The sequence below is a fragment of the Pelobates fuscus genome, chromosome 3 (assembly GCF_036172605.1).
Source record: "Pelobates fuscus isolate aPelFus1 chromosome 3, aPelFus1.pri, whole genome shotgun sequence".
NCBI lineage: Eukaryota > Metazoa > Chordata > Amphibia > Anura > Pelobatidae > Pelobates > Pelobates fuscus.
Window position 1 is genome coordinate 388,147,734 of NC_086319.1, and position 17,585 is coordinate 388,165,318.

The 17,585-nt window shown below is 42.0% G+C and overlaps 1 protein-coding gene across 1 annotated transcript in view; it reads right to left on the reverse strand.

The window, feature by feature from the left end:
• Nucleotides 1–366: 366 nt before the first annotated feature.
• The window catches only part of LOC134603562 (A.superbus venom factor 1-like), a 241,885-nt gene continuing 224,666 nt past the window's right edge, over nt 367–17,585 (reverse strand). The window contains exons 39-41 of the mRNA XM_063449655.1: nt 4,602–4,685; nt 2,273–2,408; nt 367–614 (exon numbers count right to left, since the gene is read on the reverse strand). Coding sequence (XP_063305725.1) covers nt 473–614; nt 2,273–2,408; nt 4,602–4,685 — 362 coding nt within the window. The 3' untranslated portion in view covers nt 367–472. The remainder of the gene's footprint in view (nt 615–2,272; nt 2,409–4,601; nt 4,686–17,585) is intronic.

Consider the following 17,585-nt stretch of genomic DNA (forward strand, 5'->3'; position numbering starts at 1 on the left):
GGGGAGTATTGGCTTGAGGTAGAAATAGGGGAGGGGATGGGTGATAGGGGTGGTGGAGTTCCTGTCCCCCCACTTTTGCCTCTCCCTTTTTTTATTCCTGTTGTGTTGTGTTTGATATTGTTTAAATTATTTTCTGTAACTGTGTAGTAAAAGAGAAATAAAGTTTGAATAAAGGAAAAGTCAAAACATTTTTTGCAATTTTTGCAATCTTTCTTTTTCTCTTTTTTTTTTCCAGCAATGTGACTTTTTCCCTAATTGTGTATGTTAACACTTTTTTTTTTAAAGGAGACATATCTTATGCAAAGAGAGAATGCATCAGCTCAACAGAGGCAAAGCCGAGAATAACGCAGAAGCACAAGAGGCATATCAGGCATCCGTTTTTAATAGCATACAAAATTAAAACATGACATAGATAGGGAAGGATGAATAGCAATAATTTTGCTTGCTATGAAAGAGAAACACTCCTGGTTCTTCATGATGAACAGCCAAAGTCAGTTAACGTTTCAGACAGTTCGAAATAGTCATCACATTGCTTTTGGTTCTTTCTATCCTGACATTCTATATCCGTTGGCCACCACTCCACCCATGTTTCATTGCCAATGAAGTAGTTGTATCTAAAGAAAACAAGGGGTTTAGTGTTTGTCTGGTGAAAATTAGTTTTCAAATAATATTTTGTGTACAACATTACGTATTGTGTTTTAGAAAATTAAGGTTTTTATTTCTTTCTGTTTTATTTTGACCCAGGTATCGAATTAATCTGAAATCATGTTTGTGAGGGGTAGTATCCTATCAGGTGCTGTCCATCGTGATTTGCACTATGAGCAACTTAACCACTACTTTCTTACTATAGTGGTTATGTTAACTAGAGTGACATTGCACCATTAACTCTTTAATATAAAAGCATTTTAGAGCAGTTTTCTGTAAAACAAAAACAATAAACGCCTCTGGCACAAAGGAACCATTCCCATCTCAGTTGCACTGATAGAAACATAGAAAAATAGAATGTGATGGCAGATAAGAACCATATGGTCCATCTAGTCTTCCCAATGTTTAAAAATATTTTTAATTAGTCCTTGACCTTATCTTATAGTTAGTATAGCCTTATGCCTATCCCACACATGCTTAAACTCCCTCACTGTGTTAACCTCTACCACTTCAGCCGGAAGACTATTCCATGCATCCACTTCCCTCTCAGTAAAGTAATACTTCCTGATATTGTTAAACCTTTGCCCCTCTAACTTAAGACCATGTCCTCTTGTTGTGGTAGTTTTTCTTCTTTTAAATATAGTCTCCTCCTTTACTGTGTTGATTCCCTTTATGTATTTAAATGTTTCTATCATATCCCCCCTGTCTCGTCTTTCCTCCAAGCTATACATGTTAAGATCCTTTAACCTTTCCTGGTAAGTTTTATCCTGCAATCCATGAACCAGTTTAGTAGCCCTTCTCTGAACTCTCTCTAAAGTATCAATATCCTTCTGGAGATATGGTCTCCAGTACTGCGTACAATACTCCAAGTGAGGTCTCACCAGTGTTCTGTACAATGGCATGAGCACTTCCCTCTTTCTACTGCTAATACCGCTCCCTATACAACCAAGCATTCTGCTAGCATTTCCAGCTTCTCTATTACATTGTCTGCCTACCTTTAAGTCATCTGAAATAATTACTCCTAAATCTCTCTCCTCAGATGTTGAGGTTAGTAGGGTATCAAATATCCTATACTCTGCCATTGGGTTTTTACGTCCAAGGTGATGTTGTGGAATTAACACTTACATATAATTAATATTAAATTCACATATCCTGAGATTGCTTAGCTAACCTATTTCTCAAGGGTTTGATATTAAAATGCGGAATGCTGCCAGGGCACTCTTTGGTTACTATAGTGGTTATGTTGCTTGGAGTGCTTATTTCGTGCACTGGGAGACGAGATAGATGAGATACACTCATGTATTTATCTATGTGAAATTGTTACTCTAAACGTTGTATTATATGCATTTTAGTTAAAAATATTCAGCCTATATTAAAAATATTCATGTTTTGTTGCTTTGGTTTAAGCTGATCTGGAGTAATCTGGTTATCTCGTTATGTGTAACTTGAACAAGTTTGGCAGGTATTATCCACAATAAAACTATACATCAATATTTAAAAATTACTAAATAAACACAATAATCTTGAAATCCCCCAGATTATTTTATAAAGGAAGAGATTATTTTATTTCAATGTATTTTAGAAATCACATTTTGTCAGAGGTCAGTTCATTGTGTGACTCACTTACCCAGACTTTGTTTGCCAAAGGTCAGCTGAAACACCCCACATTAGATAATTTTTTCCAGTCTTCAAATCTAAGAGATCTTTACATTTAACATGGCTAATGAAATCTCGCTTATCTTCTGGCTCCACAATGTCTGTTCCTAAAATAATAGCAACGAGAAATATAAAATTAGGAGGGGGTGTGCGTTTGTAAGTTTTTAATTAATTCCCATATATCTGGGACCCTAAGAGAGCTGTTAATGTGATCTGCACCCAATAGGGGTGAAGACCATTATGCGCTCTCGAGGTAGCAATGGGGCACAGGACCAAGCAGGGAATGACCTCCCTGCTGACTAATGAAGGGACCCCTTAAAACCATAGGAATTTGGAACGTGTTATTTGTTTTTCAAGTAATGGACAAAAAATTAGATATAATATGTGTTTTTTTGTTGCAGTGCAGCCTTTGTGATGAATAGATGCAATGTTCAAGTAAAAAAAAAAAAACTTGGCAAAAATGGTTAGTGATATAGGACAAGATATAGGTGGGGGTACACACAGGGATAACATAATTAGGATCCTCAGTTTAATTTTAAAGTCACTTCAGAGAGTCATGGTAGCAACTGGGGTGTGAGTAGTTGACCTGGGATGATAATTGAATAAGGGACAAGGAAGTGGGTAATTGGATTACATTATGACATTAAATATGACCCTCATATACCACGATAGAGGAAAATATAGAGGATGGAACCTGGACATTGTAGTATGCACCAGTGATGGTAATTTCTTAAAATGAAATTAAAAGAAAGACATGGTTGGTGTAGAATAGTGAGAGGGAGATAATTAACAGGTTTGTAGAAGATATCTCTCTAGAAATATCAATATAGCTTGTTTTAATACAGAAAGGTATGGAAACCATCTAGCTATAGAAGAGGGGAAAAAGTATTGATCACTCGTTGTGACAAACACTCGGTCACCCTGGAATTGTACCAGTGTTGTAGCCCTTCTCCTCACCCCAGAAAGAGCAGAATCACTGTGACTGTGGGCCTTGTCCTATAGACCCCTTTTGTTCGCTGAACCTATTTTTATTTGACACTGAAGGAAAGGGAACCTCTGGGGTGATGTTTTGGTGATCTGCCACACTTATCCACAAAGAAAACATGTTTGTACTGGACAATACAATATTAATAATAAGATGTAAATTATTGTTGTATAATTATAATGCAAGTTTCTGAAAATTAGGTCTAAGGAAGGAGAAGAGGTTAATGTTTGAAAATGGAAAACAAGTCAAATAAATTGTTTTTATTTACTTTGAAAAATTCGAGTTATTTGCAATCTTAAATTAATGGCAAAAATCCTAGCCACCAGACTACAAATTCACATACCCACACTGGTGCACCCGTACAAGGTGAGGTTTGTGATGGGAGGGAGGCACGAGATAACACCATGTGTACCCTTACACTGATGCACGGAAGAGAGAGCGGCCGCGGAGGCCTTCTCCTGCTATCCATGTACGCGGAGAAGGCATTTGACAGGGTCTGTTGGAAATGCTTATTCCGGACATTAGCACATGTCGGTTTGGGATCAAGGCCTTATACACAAAACCAGACTTTGCTGACAAGCTACAGTACTGAATGACATGGACGGACCACAAATTTAATCACACAAAGACGCAGGACACTGACAATTCCCCTGCACCCCAGTATCTATCCCTGTACCCCGTTTCCCCATTTCTACTATACCCCTACACTCAGAACACGGCTCTAACTAGGCAACAGGGACCAGCCAGAGAGATCCGCTGGAAGGGCTCTCTCAATGCGGTAGTTTAGGAGAATCACAATGCAGATCCTGAGATCTGAGATACGCCTAGCAAACACAACAGAGTGTCACAATGCGAGATAGGGTTACTGCGAGTCCATAACTGACAGGGGCTGACGAGCCCAAATGTATACCCACCTTATAAGACCATCACTAAACCCTTGAATGGCTCTCTGGGGACCTACAAACCCTGCACTGACACACACCTGAAATTCCGGGCTATAACTAAGTTGAAAATAAATAACAGCAAACCCACAAAAAGGAAAGTGCGGGGAGAGAATACTGAAACCCCAGCAATAGACTACCATTGCTATACTGGAAATGTGATTCAATAAGGGACCTGCAAGTCCTCAGATGCTTGGGGCCTGCCTGCCCACATAGTGCAATAGTCATAGAAAATCACAACATTATCTCCTCTTAGTTATATAAGGGACCTGCGAGCCCCGCACTGTATTTTCTGTATTTCTTGAGAATATGAAAATTACCGATGATAAAATAAAAAATATATTTACAAAAAATAAATAAAAAATCTAGTTTACCTGCTTTAAAGATTTCCAGAATTTTCATCACATAAGTGTTAAAGTTGTCTTGGGTTTTAACCTCCTCAGGAGTTGCCTTATACACTAAGGAGAAAATAATTTCATATATATTTACATCATCATAATTTCTTATATCAGTGCATTAGTAGATGAAGAAAAGTCATATGTCAGTATGCAAGCCCTATGTGAAAGGATGAAAAATTACACTTTTCTGAAGTATGTCTTTTCCAGCTTACCATAGTAGATATGCAAAAACAAAAACACACCCTATGATATCAGTGGAAAAAAAACTGTGAGTGGGCACTAATGACAATTACCCCTATATACTTTGATCTATACAAAAATAACAAAACCAAAATACATCTACTGATATAGCATAGAAAAAGCAATCATAGGACAGTACTGTAAATAGACCAGGGTACTATAAATGGATCAAGTTCACTCACAAACCACTTTTGATGGAAGGCATATCACTTTAAATCACTCCTGATAAAAAGCCAAAATACCAGACTCTTCACTTTAATTTTAGGACATGTAGAAGAAAGGAAGAAATCATAGTGCAGAGCTTCTACATAAAAGCACACATTGTAAAACAAGATACATATACAAGATAAACAATAAGTTAAAGCACATCAGCACAATGGCAGGAGTTGCAGACAGCATGGGGCCCCAGTTGTACTCTCCACATGAATCAGGGGTACCTAATTTCTCCATCAATAGTGCACAACACATGAATAATAAATCCAAAAATGAATACTATAAAATAAACATATAAAGAAGTTCTCACAGCCTTAGGTGTCTTTTTCAATTATTTGAACGTCCCCAGGTTCAAATGCCTTTTGGGAAAGCAGCACGTTCTCCAGTTAGCATTTTGATGGTATTTAAATCCATTAGGGTACTCCAGTGGGCCACCATCAGCCAATCCACTTGGAGCCTGTTCACTATAAGTGATTTGTTCAGCCCTGAATTAAGCCTCGTTTCTCATTTCACATTGCTGGTCACGTGTGCATCCCAGAGCTGGTTCGTGCATTGGCTTCCACTTGCAGTTCAAGTTGCAGCTTGAACGCTGCATTCCACAGAATCAGAACCTTTCATTCTAACAGTCCTTGGACTCATATATACAGTAAAAACTGAAATTATGTAAATTAGGTAACACATCTAATGCACATTACCAAAAGGTCCACATCATTGGAGTATACATCAATATAAGGCTATGAAAAAAATAACAGACAAACTTTTTTAGAATATATTGCAAAAAAATTATAAAACAGGAAAAAAGTTAAAATATCAGAAAATTGCTGAAAAATGTTCTTAAAAGTTACTAAAAAAAACAAACTTTAAAGTTATTAAAAAAAACACCAATAATTCATTAAAATATATTACTCTTTCTGGAGAATGAGAAATTTATAATTTATTGAATAATCAAACTATATAGAGAAGTATGTAAAAATGCATTAAAATATATAAATACAAAAATAAAAAAAACTTTTAAAATATCATGCACACACCAGGTTAAAAAAAAATTGAAAAAAATGAAAAACAGGTAAACTCTTGAATTTTTTTGATTTTTTTTTTTTTACCTGGTCTGTGCATGATATTTTAAAAGTGTTTTATATACTTCATATACTTTTATATACTTCCAACCTAATATAGTTTTATATACTTTTTTGCATTTTTATATACTTCCAACCTAAAAGATGGAAGCTGGAAAGGTAACGAAAATAAATGTTTTCCAAAAAAAAACAAATTCTATCAAAATCCACATTTCTGGTTGCATAGTCTGCTACATGTGGATCCAAAATCATTCTCAATTTCATCATGAGATCAGAATGCTCAAAATGTATCTCAATTTCATCATGAGATCAGCTCCTCTTTCATCTGATTTTACCTTTTCTATAATTATAAATGAAAAAATATAATCAAAATAGGGCCATTTATTACAATGAAAGGGTACTGAATGGGAAACCATTTTTTTCTGAATGTTGTTTTGATATTCTAAATGTCTTACGTTAGCTTTTTTCTCTGTCCTTCCCACGTATTGCATACCACAACCACAAATAGGTAGGTAGACAACATGCGTGGAAGAACGGCAAACATAACTCTTATTCTTAAATTTTTCTTGGATTTGGGTACTTGTAAATTCCCGGGTAGCTTTAGGGAGATATTACAATCCTTGCACTGTGCACATGTAAAAAGGCCCTCTCTTTTTTTTTTTTACTTTCTCACTGTGGAAAGATTTTTAAAACTTGTCCCTTTTCTAAAAATAAAATATGCTTGAGCAACCCAAGATAGTTTCGTTTTTCAAAAACTCATACTCTAGGTGAAATGACCAGTATTTTTTGATTATCTAGTGAATAGTGATGTACCGAACGGTTCGCTGGCGAATAGTTCCTGGCGAACATAGCGTGTTCGCGTTCACCACGGTGGGCGAAAATATGCGTGGTTCGATCCGCCCCCTATTCGTCATCATTGAGTAAACTTTGACCCTGTGCCACACAGTCAGCAAACACATTCCAGCCAATCAGCAGCAGACCCTCCCTTCCAGACCCTCCCAGCTCCTGGACAGCAGCCATTTTAGATTCATTCTGAAGCTGCATTCTTAGTGAGAGGAGGGACAGTGTAGCTGCTGCTGATTTGATAGGGAAATGGATAGCTAAGCTAGTGTATTCAGTGTCCACTACAGTCCTGAAGGAGTCATCTGATCTATGCTGTAAGGACAGCACCCCAAAAAGCCCTTTTTAGGGCTAGAACATCAGTCTGCTTTTTTTTCCAGTGCAATCTAATTGCAGTTGCCTGCCTGCCAGCTTCTGTGTCAGGCTCACAGTGGATACTGTGCCCACTTGCCCAGTGCCACCACTCATATCTGGTGTCACAATAGCTTGCATTTAAAAACAAAAACATTTTTTTCACTGTAATAGATTGAATAGCAGTTAGTTGTCTTCAAGCGGGTGTGTCAGGCCTACAGCGTCTACTCTGCCAACCTCTGCCAGTGCACATTGCCACTCATATCTGGTGTCACAATAGCGTGCATTTAAAACAAAAACATTGTTTTCACTGTTATAGATTGAATAGCAGTTAGTTGTATTCAAGCGGGTGTGTCAGGCCTACAGCGTCTACTCTGCCAACCTCTGCCAGTGCGCATTGCCACTCATATCTGGTGTCACAATAGCGTGCATTTAAAAACCCAACATTTTTTTTCACTGTTATAGATTGAATAGCAGTTAGTTGTCTTCAAGCGGGTGTGTCAGGCCTACAGCGTCTACTCTGCCAACCTCTGCCAGTGCACAGTGCCACTCATATCTGGTGTCACAATAGCGTGAATTAAAAAATTTTTTTTTCACTGTAATAGATTGAATAGCAGTTAGTTGTCTTCAAGCGGGTGTGTCAGGCCTACAGCGTCTACTCTGCCAACCTCTGCCAGTGCACATTGCCACTCATATATGGTGTCACAATAGCATGCATTTAAAAACCCCAAACAATTTTTTTACTGTTATAGATTGAATAGCAGTTAGTTGTCTTCAAGCGGGTGTGTCAGGCCTACAGCGTCTACTCTGCCAACCTCTGCCAGTGCACATTGCCACTCATATCTGGTGTCACAATAGCGTGCATTTAAAACAAAAACATTTATTCACTGTTATAGATTGAATAGCAGTTAGTTGTATTCAAGCGGGTGTGTCAGGCCTACAGCGTCTACTCTGCCAACCTCTGCCAGTGCACATTGCCACTCATATCTGGTGTCACAATAGCGTGCATTTAAAAACCCAACATTTTTTTTCACTGTTATAGATTGAATAGCAGTTAGTTGTCTTCAAGCGGGTGTGTCAGGCCTACAGCGTCTACTCTGCCGACCTCTGCCAGTGCACAGTGCCACTCATTTCTGGTGTCACAATAGCGTGAATTAAAATTTTTTTTTTCACTGTAATAGATTGAATAGCAGTTAGTTGTCTTCAAGCGGGTGTGTCAGGCCTACAGCGTCTACTCTGCCAACCTCTGCCAGTGCACATTGCCACTCATATATGGTGTCACAATAGCATGCATTTAAAAACCCCAAACAATTTTTTTACTGTTATAGATTGAATAGCAGTTAGTTGTCTTCAAGCGGGTGTGTCAGGCCTACAGCGTCTACTCTGCCAACCTCTGCCAGTGCACATTGCCACTCATATCTGGTGTCACAATAGCGTGCATTTAAAAACCCAACATTTTTTTTCACTGTTATAGATTGAATAGCAGTTAGTTGTCTTCAAGCGGGTGTGTCAGGCCTACAGCGTCTACTCTGCCAACCTCTGCCAGTGCACAGTGCCACTCATATCTGGTGTCACAATAGCGTGAATTAAAAAAAAAAATTTCACTGTAATAGATTGAATAGCAGTTAGTTGTCTTCAAGCGGGTGTGTCAGGCCTACAGCGTCTACTCTGCCAACCTCTGCCAGTGCACATTGCCACTCATATATGGTGTCACAATAGCGTGCATTTAAAAACCCAAAAAATTGTTTTCACTGTTATAGATTGAATAGCAGTTAGCTGTCTTCAAGCAGGTGTGTCAGGCCTACAGCGTCTACTCTGCCAACCTCTGCCAGTGCACAGTGCCACTCATATCTGGTGTCACAATAGCGTGCATTTAAAAACAAAATAGTTTTTGACTGTAATATAATAGCAGTCAGTGTCCTTCAAGCGGGTGTCAGGCCTCCAGCGTGTACTCTGCCAACCTCTGCCAGTGCTCATTGGCACTCATATCTGGTGTCACAATAGCGTGCATTTAAAAACCCCAATTTTTTTTTCACTGTTATAGATTGAATAGCAGTTAGTTGTCTTCAAGCGGGTGTGTCAGGCCTACAGCGTCTACTCTGCCAACCTCTGCCAGTGCACAGTGCCACTCATATCTGGTGTCACAATAGCATGCATTTAAAAACAAAATAGTTTTTGACTGTAATATAATGGCAGTCAGTGTCCTTCAAGCGGGTGTCAGGCCTCCAGCGTGTACTCTGCCAACCTCTGCCAGTGCTCATTGGCACTCATATCTGGTGTCACAATAGCGTGCATTTAAAAACCCCAATTTTTTTTTCACTGTAATAGATTGAATAGCAGTTAGTTGTCTTCAAGCAGGTGTGTCAGGCCTACAGCGTCTACTCTGCCAACCTCTGCCAGTGCACAGTGCCACTCATATCTGGTGTCACAATAACGTGCATTTAAAAACAAAATAGTTTTTGACTGTAATATAATAGCAGTCAGTGTCCTTCAAGCGGGTGTCAGGCCTCCAGCGTGTACTCTGCCAACCTCTGCCAGTGCTCATTGGCACTCATATCTGGTGTCACAATAGCGTGCATTTAAAAAACCCAATTTTTTTTCACTGTTATAGATTGAATAGCAGTTAGTTGTCTTCAAGCGGGTGTGTCAGGCCTACAGCGTCTACTCTGCCAACCTCTGCCAGTGCACAGTGCCACTCATATCTGGTGTCACAATAGCGTGCATTTAAAAACAAAATAGTTTTTGACTGTAATATAATGGCAGTCAGTGTCCTTCAAGCGGGTGTCAGGCCTCCAGCGTGTACTCTGCCAACCTCTGCCAGTGCTCATTGGCACTCATATCTGGTGTCACAATAGCGTGCATTTAAAAACCCCAATTTTTTTTTTCACTGTTATAGATTGAATAGCAGTTAGTTGTCTTCAAGCGGGTGTGTCAGGCCTACAGCGTCTACTCTGCCAACCTCTGCCAGTGCACAGTGCCACTCATATCTGGTGTCACAATAGCTTGCATTTAAAAACAAAAAAAGTTTTTGACTGTAATATAATAGCAGTCAGTGTCCTTCAAGCGGGTGTCAGGCCTCCAGCGTGTACTCTGCCAACCTCTGCCAGTGCTCATTGGCACTCATATCTGGTGTCAAAATAGATTAAAGTCACCCCCTTGCCCGGCATCTGACAGCTGGCTTGTCTGAACTCTTAGCCCGACAGCTTTTACCATACAAGCTAGTGGAGTCTGAGGCATTCAAAACATGTGTAGCTTTCAGGACACCGCAGTGGAAGGTACCCGGCCGAAATTTCTTTGCACAAAAGGCAATCCCCAACCTGTACTCGATTGTGCAAAAGGAAGTAATGGCATGTCTGGCACACAGTGTTGGGGCAAGGGTCCATCTGACCACTGATACCTGGTCTGCAAAGCATGGTCAGGGCAGGTATATCACCTACACTGTGCATTGGGTAAACCTGCTGACGGCTGCCAAGCATGGAATGCGTGGCTCTGCAGAGGAGTTGGTGACACCGCCACGACTTGCAGGCAGGCCTGCTGCCACCTCCTTTGGGGCCCATACTACTATCTTGGGGAGGTTTTTACGTGTTAGATCCGTGAGAGGTTTAGCTAGGGTGCTTTAATTAGCTACGAATTTCCTGTAGTACCCTGCGGTACCCAGGAATGCGAGGACCTGGGTTTTAGTTCGGGGGGTTGGCCACTTGGCGACTTTCTCTATTTTAGCGGGTTCTGGTTTCTGTAGCAGGCTCCCAACTCTGTGCCCTAAGTATTGAACTTCTGCCATTCCTATATGGCACTTACTGGGCTTTAGGGTCAGTCCGGCCTCCCTAATCCGGTCTAGTCTGGCTCCTATGTGGGTGTTCGGGCCAGGAGCAGCTAAAAATGGATATATCATCCAAGTAGGTGCAGGCATACTCCTGAAACCCATGCAGTAGCCGATCTCTGATCCTCTGAAAGTTAGCCGGGACATTCTTCATCCCGAATGGCATGACCTTAAACTGATACAGGCCAAACGGGGTGACAAATGCAGACTTGGGGATGGCGTCCTCGGCTAATGGAATTTGCCAGTACCCCATGCACAGATCTATTGTGGTGAGGTACTGGCCTCTGGCCATTTTGTCTAGGAGCTTGTCTATCCGGGGCATAGGGTAGGCGTCTGAGGTTGTTTTATCGTTTAGCCTCCGGTAGTCCACACAGAAACGGGTCGTGCCGTCCCGTTTCGGTACTAGTAATACTGGGGAGGCCCAGGGTCTGTCAGAGTGTTCTATCACTCCGAACTGCAGCATTTCTTCAATTTCTTTCCGCATATTTTCTTTAACTGCTTCGGGTATGCGATAGGCGGTTTGGCGAAGGGGGGTCTGGTCTAGGGTTTCAACTTTGTGAGTGGTTAACGGAGTGTACCCAGGTAGGTTGGAAAATGTGGCCCCCTTGTCCTGGATTAGTCTTTGGACCTGGGTTCGCTCCTGGGGGGTCTAACCATTCTCCTAACTGTACTACTCACAGGTCTCCGCTCTGGCCCTCTTGGTCTAGGAGATCTGGGAGTGGCAAATTATCATAATCTTCAGTGGCAGGTGCACAGATCGCGGTTACCTCTTCCGTGCGCTTGTGGTATGGCTTGAGCATGTTCACATGGAGCATGCGCTTGCCTCCCGTGCCTGTGACCGGACCGATCACAAAGGTGGTATCAAAAACCTGCTCTACCACCTTGTATGGGCCCTGCCAGGAAGCCTGCAGCTTGTCCTTGTGGATGGGTCGCCAAATTAGCACCTTTTGCCCCACCTTAAAGCTGCGGTCCCTGGCTCCCTTATCGTACCATCTGCGCTTCCTGTGTTGGGCCGCCTGAAGGTTGTCGCGTACGTTCTGACTCAGCATCTACAGGCGGTCCCTAAACTCTAGCACATAGGGTACGATGGGGGTGCCACTAACAGTCTCGTCTCCCTCCCAGTGTTCCCTAATTAAATATAGCGGGCCCTCACTCTACTCCCAAATAATAGTTCGAAAGGAGAGAACCTGAGGTCCTTCCCTATAGGCAAACATCAAGTGGGGTAGGAACCTTTCCAAGTCTGAGTGTCTATGAACGTACGGATCATCTGTTTAAGTGTTCCATTAAACCGTTCACAGAACCCATTGGACTGGGGTAGATAAGCGGAGTTCAGTATTTGCTGAACCCCACATATCTTCCAGAGTTATTGTGCGACTCCGGCGGTAAACTGGGTCCCTCTATCTGAAATAATATTCGCATCAGGGCATCCGCTACCGTCTCTGCATGCACATTAGTCAAAGCTATTGCTTCTGGGTACCTGGTGGCATAGTCCACCACGGTCAGTACATATTTCTTTCCGGAGGGGCTGGGCTTGGATAGGGGTCCTATAATATCTACCGCTACCCTACTGAACGGTTCCTCAATTATGGGAAGAGAATGGAGCCAGGATTTGTATCAGTCTCCCCTCTTCCCTACCCTCTGGCAGGTATCACAGGTCTGGCAGTATTGCCTGACGTCCTGTGAGATACCTAGCCAGAAGAATTTCTGGGCCAGCCTGTGCTTAGTATGGCTGATCCTTAAGTGCCCAGACAGGGGAATGTCATGGGCGATGCGTAATAACTCCAGTCTGTATTTTCTCGGCACTATCAATTGCTTTATGGTAAGGGAATGGATCCGGACACTATTTTTTCTGCGTGCCGGTACAGCAGCCCCTTGTCCCAGGTGTACCTTTCCCCTTCTAATCCTGCCTGGTCTTTATTAATACGATCTTTGTAGATCTGCAGGGAGGGATTTAGGGCCACTTCAGAACCGAATTCTAGGGGGGATGTCCAGGGCGTGACATTGGGCATAGGGGGTACATTGCTTAGATGAGCCTCAGAGTGGTTAGGCGGAGCTGTGGTGCGGGCCTGCGGCCGGGTCACAACCGGATATGCCTCTTGTACTGCGGTTTGAGGAACAAAAGCTGAAGTCAGCTCCCCCAGGTCCGCCCAAAATAACGTCAGCGGGTAGGTCCTGCCTGCATCATCCCCACCTCCACATTTCTGTGCCCCGCTCCACAATTCAAATGAACCTTGGCAGTGGGTACTTTATAAATGGCTCCCCCTGCCACCCGTACAGCAACACAGTCTCCAGTTAGGAGGACTGACCAAGCATCTTTTTCCATCTCACGGTTCCTAAAATCGATGCCATATACACGTCCCCTGATAGGGGACGCAACAGGGATTAAACTGATAAGAATAGTACTACTTAACACACCTTATAATTACGCAGAAAGAGGCAATGCAGAGAGAGGAGTCTGAAGAAGAGGAGTCAGAGGAGGAAGGTGGCTTTGAGGAGGTGGAAGACCAAACACAGCAGGCGTCCCAGGGGGCTTGTTGTCACCTTTCGGGGACCCTTGGTGTTGTATGTGGCTGGGTGGAGGAAGAAACCTTCAATGACATCAGTGAGGACAAGGAACGGGACATGGCTAGCTTGGTATCCAACCTTGTGCAAATGGGGAGTTTGCGGTTGTGGAAATGGACTGTTTGCGGTTGTTTGCGGTGCGTTAAACGGAGAGTTTGGTCTGTCACTGTGAAGTGGGCGTAACCCTTACACTACCTGATCGATACAACATCATACAGTAGGTCCCCCCCCCTCATTATTTTTATGGCCCCCACCCACCGCTCTCGGGTGGGGGGGGGAGAGTACAGTTGGTCCCCCCAATTGTGATTTATGGCCCCCACCCACCGCGCAGGGGTGGGGGCCGGGGGGGGGGGGGGGAGTACAGAAGAGTACAGACATATTGACACCTTGACATATGGATTGAAACCTGTCCTCAGTGACCCTGATACACACTGACACAGAGCAGAATAGGGACTGTTCCCCCTACATAGGGTCACTTGGCAGATATGGATTGACACCTGTCCTCAGGGACCCTGATACACACTGACACAGAGCAGAATAGGGACTGTTCCCCCTACATAGGGTCACTTGGCAGATATGGATTGACACCTGTCCTCAGGGACCCTGATACACACTGACACAGAGCAGAATAGGGACTGTTCCCCCTACATAGAGTCACTTGGCAGATTTGGATTGACACCTGTCCTCAGAGACCCTGATACACACTGACACAGAGCAGAATAGGGACTGTTCCCCCTACATAGGGTCACTTGGCAGATATGGATTGACACCTGTCCCCAGAGACCCTGATACACACTGACACAGCGCAGAATAGGGACTGTTCCCCCTACATAGGGTCACTTGGCAGATATGGATTGACACCTGTCCTCAGAGACCCTGATACACACTGACACAGAGCAGAATAGGGACTGTTCCCCCTACATAGGGTCACTTGGCAGATTTGGATTGACACCTGTCCTCAGAGACCCTGATACACACTGACACAGAGCAGAATAGGGAACGGTCCTTCTACATAGAGTCACTTGGCAGGTATGGATTGACACCTGTCCTCAGAGACCATGATACACACTGACACAGAGCAGAATAGGGACTGTTCCCCCTACAAAGGGTCACTTGGCAGATATGGATTGACACCTGTCCTCAGAGACCCTGATACACACTGACACAGAGCAGAATAGGGACTGTTCCCCCTACATAGGGTCACTTGGCAGATATGGATTGACACCTGTCCTCAGAGACCCTGATACACACTGACACAGAGCAGAATAGGGACTGTTCCCCCTACATAGGGTCACTTGGCAGATATGGATTAACACCTGTCCTCAGGGACCCTGATACACACTGACACAGAGCAGAATAGAGACCTTAGGGTCACTTGTAGGGGGAACAGTCCCTATTCTGCTCTGTGTCAGTGTTATCAGGGTCTCTGAGGATAGGTGTCAATCCAAATCTGCCAAGTGACCCTATGTAGGGGGAACAGTCCCTATTCTGCTCTGTGTCAGTGTGTATCAGGGTCTCTGAGGACAGGTTTCAATCCATATGTCAAGGTGTCAATATGTCATATGTCAGGTGTCAATCCATATCCATTGTGATTTAGGAATGTTAGGTGATTTATGCCCTTTATGGATTAAAACCAGACTCTGCATTAACTATGTAATTTTCCATGGGAGTTTTGCCATGGATCCCCCTCCGGCATGCCACAGTCCAGGTGTTAGTCCCCTTGAAACAACTTTTCCATCACTATTGTGGCCAGAAAGAGTCCCTGTGGGTTTTAAAATTCGCCTGCCCATTGAAGTCTATGGCGGTTCGCCCGGTTCGCTGGTTCGCGAACGTTTGCGGAAGTTCGCGTTCGCCATTCGCGAAGCAAACATTTTATGTTTGCGACATCACTACTAGTGAATAGCAAATGCTTTTAAATAAAATTGGGTATTAAAAGCATATTAAAAACTTTTTTTTTTATTTGTCCGTAATTCTGTCTATTTCGAAGAAATTAATTCATCTTCGTGTTGCCAATTTTAAAAACTACTGTTTCTAAAAAAACTGTGACGAGACCAATCTCGCCACATTGCATTGGAGGAGCCTGGTTGCCCGCCTGCTGCCTTTGGACTATGGACCATATTTAAAAAAGGCTTATTTTCCCTGCAGAAAGGCTTATTCGTGCCTTTTCTGCCGGGGTGTTTGGTAGATTTTATCTACCGAACAAACTAACGAATGCGCGACCACCTGGGAGCTGGAGTGTGCCGTCAATTTACCCCCCTGAAGCTGCGGTTAACTGCAGCTTAATTGACAAATCCAGGGTGGTCTTTGTTCGGTTGCCGACCACGAGGCGGCGGCAATTTTAATCGTGCGACAGACCAGCGGTGTTCGGCAAAGATTCTATGGAACTAAAAACGGACACTTATTTGCACGAACACCGCTGAGCCGTCCGTCTCCCGGTTCCTATTCGTGGGGATGTAGCCGAACAGCCGTTCATTCAGTATTTTGTTCTATGTGAATATGTGTTAACCCAGATAGCTATGCCATGGAGCCTATTTGTGCGATTAAAGACTTTGGTTCCATTGCAATTTAACTGTGTGAATAGGATCTGAGCGCTATTCGGTAGTTTTGTGCGCTCAGATCCCAGCTATCTGGAGATATGTGACATGCCTATATTTTATGTATTTAGTCAATATGATCAATACAATTATTTAAAATATTTACAGGACAATGCCAAACTATTAAAATGTCATAAATGTATCATCTCCAAAGCATCAAGTTCGCACCATATGGATTATTATTCCATATACTGGATCTTTCCCAGTAATCCATAAAAATAACAGTGTAACTTGGAGCGAACATGGTGCCCATTGAATTACCTATTATTTGTAGAATTTTTTTTTCATTAATACTAGAAAAAATGTGCGTAAAGATAAAATTGCTAGACTTGATAGAGTAAAAATTCACTAAAAAGGGATCAATATCTTTATCCATTTCATGACTTGCTTTCACTGCCTCTATCCCTAGTTTAGTATCAATAATAGTGTTTAAAGAGGTAACATCTAAAGTTGCTCACATAATATTTCCCTTCCATTCTATTGACTGGTTCTTGAATAAGGTGCTTGGTATCTTTCAAGTAGATAATCTTTATGTATTTTTGGAAAATAACAATCTATAAATTATGATAGTTTGAAGTAAGGGAATCAATTCCACTAATTATCAGCCCTCTGGGTGGTTTCTCTTTAGATTTGTGTAACTTGGGCAATAAAGAAAAAGTTGGTATCTTGGGAAATTCTAAAAATAGGAAGTAATAGATATTATAACTTTTATACCCTTTTTTGCATCAGTTAAACATTTTAAATCTTTGTTAAAACCATCTTCAGATCAATTTGTAGTCATGCATATATGTGATGATCTTCAAACAACCTGTAAGCTGCTTCAAGATAGTATTTAGTGGACATCACAACTGCTTTTTTTGTTAAAACTCTTACCCAATTTCTCAAAATCTCTAATGAGCATTCTACTGACCACTTCAAAATGATTTGTTGATTTTAGTATAAATCTCTGAAGGGGATCTATATTGTAATTAATGATATTATTATATCCTTTTTCTTTCTTTATAAAAACATATTTAGACTCTTTTCTCACACATTTTTGAGGATCTCCAAATATTTGGGATTACATTTCAGATTTTTATGAAAAATCAAAGTTTTCTGTGAAGATAAATAACATTAGAAATAGATTTGTAATCTTTCTTCTCTAAATTAATCATAATCTATGTTTCTGTTGTCAGGCAACTTATTCTCCTTCTCTTTCCTTGGCTATACAACTCACACACTGGATTGAACCTGTTGGTAAGATCCTCTAGGATCTTTGTGTCAA